The sequence below is a fragment of the Phoenix dactylifera genome, unplaced genomic scaffold, assembly GCF_009389715.1.
Source record: "Phoenix dactylifera cultivar Barhee BC4 unplaced genomic scaffold, palm_55x_up_171113_PBpolish2nd_filt_p 000495F, whole genome shotgun sequence".
NCBI classification, from domain to species: Eukaryota; Viridiplantae; Streptophyta; class Magnoliopsida; order Arecales; family Arecaceae; genus Phoenix; species Phoenix dactylifera.
Genome location: NW_024067915.1, coordinates 240,730 through 245,444, shown reverse-complemented (window position 1 = coordinate 245,444; position 4,715 = coordinate 240,730). Strand labels below are relative to the sequence as shown.

Sequence of the window (4,715 nt, the reverse complement as noted above, 5' to 3'; positions counted from 1 at the left end):
GGCGGCTCGCGGGGGAAGCGGCCGTCGGTAGGGTGGTCGTGGCCGGCAGCAGAGTGCCACAGCGGCTCGGCCGTGAAGGGAGGATCCGAGGATGACCTCGGTTTAGGGCTTAAACAGAAAAAAAAATCATGAAATATAGGGCAAGAGAAGGCTTACCGGCGGTCGACGGAGGCGGCGGGAGGAAGATCTCGGCCGCGGCTGTTCGATCCGGCGGTCAAGCGGCGGCGGCGCTCGAAACGGAGAGGATAGATCTCGAAACAGGAGATGGTCGCGAGGGGGATCCGGACGACGCTCGATCGAGAAGAGGACGCCGGTCACTCGGGAGGCAAGAACAAAGGAAGAAGAGGGAGGAGAGGGAGGAGAGGAAGGTGGTCCTAGGGGGAGGAACGAAGGGGTTTTGTAGCCCCTTCGTAACGGCTCTCCGCCGCGAAAATCGCGGCGGTCGAGCGTAGTCCGCGGCCGGATTGGCCGCGGATCGGCTGGAGGGGAGGTGCCGCGGGATGTCCGCAGCGACCTCGCCTCGATCGCTCCCGGAGGAGCTGGAGAGGATCGCGTTCGCGATCATCTGTTCTGCCCCTTCCAAAGAAGGAAGACGGAGCTGCCGACTTCAGCCCGTATCTCACACAACTAATGCGTTTTTATTGAATTGTTCAAAAAAAGGTCCATTAAGGTTATTTTCAATCCTCCTTTTCTCTATCTGATCTATCAGGAGACATCTAAATTAAGTATGGAGTATCCAAAATTATAAATTTAATTATCTACATTAATTTCTTGAATGAGATGGGAAAGACCCCATGGCTATCACAAGAAGCATAAGTAAGACTGATAAAAAAATGATGTTAATAATAAACTTCCAGGGAGGATTTGGAATGATTAATTTTGGCATGCAAGGAAATCCAGAATTGAGTTGCACGTGAAAGCCTGCCTTGCATATTATAAGAAAAGGTCATGAACTAGCCCCAGTATCATGACATGTAGTAGTCCATAACAACCATTATAATGTGGTCTTCTCGTTATAATTAATGGCTTTGATTAGGTGAAATGGCACATACCTAACTCAATGAGTTTGTTAGCTAGCCGCCCACGCAACAAATGATACCTGATGTTTGACGGTGATGGCGCACATACAAAAAGTCATTGTAGTGCACCAAATCCACCAACCCCAACTCAACAAATTGCTTATCTCCTGAAAAGCTGAAATGGTGCATGATAACCCTTTGAAGCAACAGTTTGATGCTTTTTGTTATTTTGGTCCATTATGCCATCAGCATCCCACCAATCTTTGACAAACCAACCTATATTAATTTATATTAGCATCCTTTAAAAAAGCACATCCTGTCATACATCTCTATCAATAAACTGAGAGCGACCTTGGCAGGAAAGCAAAGTATTGAGGATGAGCACATTGTCATGCTGAAAAATTTCTCAAAAGAATAGCTCTAGACTATCGTTATAAATATGCTAATGTGCTGTATTCTGCTTGGGTGATGCATGCCATGGATTAAATGAAACGTAAAGGATTGATCGCAGGTCGGTCGAAATGATCCCAATGGTTTCATGATAGGACTTTCCGTGTGGGCCATCAGTCGAAGCTTTTCCTAATCATGAGAAATAAGCCCCATTGGCTGGAGCTGTGACCCACATGGATTGGCTCATAGGAACAAAGTTGCTGTACTAGACTGACACAGTCACTACGAACCCCAACATTGTGTGCAATATTATAACAGAATCCATAGACCAAAGTTACATTCCCTGGGGGACCAAAGAAAAGCTACGCAGCATCATTTCCACTTTAGCATCTCCTCAGATACCTTTGCCTTTGGCCCTTTTTTTATTTGCCTTTCAAACCTTTACTCTTCTCCCTACACAGTTTGTCCCTCCTCCTCATGTCCTTGTAGCTCTCCCCACGCCTTCTCTTTGAACTTTCCACCACCAAGGAGAGAAGAGGAGTCCATTCAAAAGAGCAAGAAGAGGAGCAGAGAAGAGGGATGAAGGACTTCAGCTATGAAAACATCGAAGCCGCCACCAAAGGCTTCTCTTTCGAGCAGCTAATTGGGAAGGGAAGCCATGGGAGTGTCTACAAAGGCAAGCTCAAAGGTGGAAAGCTCGTAGCAGTGAAGAAGCCACTGGAAGGGGTCCGAACTCTCGGAGATGACCCAAAATTAAGTAACGAGATCGACATACTTTCGTCCATAAAGAATTCGAGTGTCGTCAATCTAATAGGAGTCTGTCACGGTCCATCAGGCAAGTTTCTCATCATGGACTTCATGCCCAATGGCTCGCTTCATGATCTCCTCCACCTCCTTCCAGACCCGCCTTCTTGGCCTCGGCGTGCCGTCATGGCCATCCAGATCGCCCGTGCCATTCTCTCACTCCACGAGGCGAAGCCTCCCATCATCCACCGAGATATCAAGTCGGCCAACATTTTGATAGACCGCAACTGGAACGCGAGGCTCGCCGACTTCAGCCTTGCAGTCAGGGACGATAGCTCGCAGTCACCAGTTTCCACAGTACCGGCAGGAACCATAGGTTACTTGGATCCATGCTACACGGAGTCGGGACAGTTGGGCCCAAAGAGCGATGTGTTCAGCTTTGGGGTGGTGTTATTGGAGCTCATCAGCTCTAGGAAGGTGATGGACATGGACGGCGATCCTTCCTCGATCATCGCATGGGCTGTGCCGATGATCGGATCTCGTCGGGTAGCGGAGGTTTGCGATCGGAGGGTGGCATTGCCCGATGGCATGCTGAGGCCAATCGATCGGATGCTAAGTATTGCAGTGCGGTGCGTTTCGGAGAATGTAGAGAGGAGGCCATTGATGGGGGAGGTTGTAGGGGAGTTGCAAAGGGTGGTGGAAGGTATTTGGTGGCCAATTTGGGGTCCTGTAAGGAGAAAGATCACTGATAGAGTCCGTAGATGTGTTCGAGCTTGGAGGAGGTGTGTGAAGAAGAGGGTGACAACAACAAAGATCGCGTGCAAGGACCACTTGATTGACGGTGGGAACCATGATTGCAGTGATGATGGAGTGAGTCCAAGTAGGAAGGCATGACAAAGGCTGCAGTCCAAGTAGGAAGGGGCAGCGGAAGGTACGGCTTTGTGAAGTGGGTGGGGTGGTTCGTATCATTCTGTTACGTGGTGGAGTCATTTCCCGTGCTTTTAATTTGATTTATTTTTTAAATTTCTTTTCTTGTTGCTAGTTGTCGTACGAGCGCTGGTTCACAGGGAGAAAGAAATAAAAGCACGGGGATTCTGTGGGAGAGAAGAGCACACACTGCTCCCTATTCAAGGCCCTTCCACTGCGGTTGGTGTCCAAACTGGAGATGAAAGGAATTCCTTTTTTAGTCGTTGGAGTGCAAAAAACGGAGTGATGCACGATGAGGTTATTGTGATGGAGATTAGCAAGATGTTGTCGAGCATAAAGATCATGGTGTCCTTCGTTATCGGACTGATTCAATGATGTCGGAGGATATACTCTCTCAACACAAATCTCATGGCAATTGTTACCTTACAGTAGATTATGTTTGTCAAGATTCAAGAGATGATCTTTCGAGCTAGAGTGTTATTGAAGTTGATGTGCTCTCAAAGGCTCCTCTTCTCTAAAGTTAAAGGATGTTGCTCAAGATGGAACTTGATTGAATTATTTTATTTATCATGGCTCAATCTGCCGCTACCTATCGATAAGAAGGCTCTAAAACGTATCAGAGTTTTGCTTTTGTTGTCTTTTTTTCTAGTGTGTGAACCATTTCTTTTTATAAGCGAAGGGTCTAGATTTAAGTTGTAGGCTAGCAAAATTCAGTTATCTCTCATGGGAAATTGGTTAAACATGGCAAAGTATACTCTACGTATTTTTCAATCTAGCTAGGGCTTCTATCACGTTAAATAGGGAATGGCTGGATCTTATTTGTCTCTTGCTTTCTTAACCTCTCTTCACCTCTCCCTCTCTCTGTCTCTCATGCATGCATTCTATATTCCGTTCCTACCATCACGCCTCGAATCCACTACTCGGGTTGGGCACGTAATACGACAGTACATCTCATAGGGCCAAGCCTGAGAAAAGAATACAAGTCCTGTAAATTAAACACAACCTCAATATTACTAGATAAGAGTAACCTATCATCAAGACAAAAAATTCCATCATTAATAAATAGCCAAAAAATGTCCAATTTACAAATTTAGTTAAATGACTAGTATCAGTAACATTCTAGCTATGCCTCCTCTCATCAGCAATCCCAAACTATAGCAAGTATCAAGCATCCTGCATGTCTAAAAAGAAAAGTGAAGAAGTGGTATATGCTAGCAGCTTAGTAAGAATCTCAACAAATACTAATATATATAATTCAAAGATAGAAAATAGCACATAATCAAATACTAAAATAAATGCAAATATTATGAATTCACATACCAAGTAACCAACACTACTCAAATAAACTGGTGTCTTTAGATAACCATTCTACTCAAAGATAATATATCATATATCATATATCATCAAAAATCATTATTTTCAATAGTGATATGTCAAATAATAACTTATCTACCATCTCTGAGTAGCAAGTTCCAAATCCGAAAATATTCTTTTTCGGCTTTAGGCTATCCACGATCATACTTTGACTTGTGACTAGCAATGCATAGCCCGTGGTAGCAGGTCAAAGTGTCATACTTCGGCTCGTGGTTGGCAATCCATAATCTAGTGCTTTGACCCATGGCAGCAAATCAAAGT

The 4,715-nt window shown here is 45.2% G+C and overlaps 1 protein-coding gene across 2 annotated transcripts; it reads left to right on the top strand.

The window, feature by feature from the left end:
* The first annotated feature begins 1,819 nt into the window (after nucleotides 1-1,819).
* Nucleotides 1,820-3,643, top strand: LOC103723825 (serine/threonine-protein kinase-like protein At5g23170). Of its 2 annotated transcripts, none has more exons than XR_003383021.2 (2): nucleotides 1,820-3,111; nucleotides 3,196-3,643. XR_003383021.2 is itself a non-coding variant. In XM_008814878.4 (2 exons), exon 1 carries the CDS (start codon nucleotides 1,989-1,991, stop codon nucleotides 3,045-3,047), a length of 1,059 nt encoding a protein of 352 aa, XP_008813100.2. In that variant the 5' UTR covers nucleotides 1,822-1,988; the 3' UTR covers nucleotides 3,048-3,084; nucleotides 3,196-3,643. The 2 variants fall into 2 exon arrangements, 1 of the variants encoding a protein (XP_008813100.2); XM_008814878.4 differs by having other exon boundaries at nucleotides 1,822-3,084.
* Nucleotides 3,644-4,715: the final 1,072 nt, after the last annotated feature.

What these genes read in the sequence shown, in the direction of transcription:
- LOC103723825 (XM_008814878.4), top strand. Translation starts at nt 1,989, where the DNA reads ATGAAGGACTTCAGCTATGAAAACATCGAAGCCGCCACCAAAGGCTTC.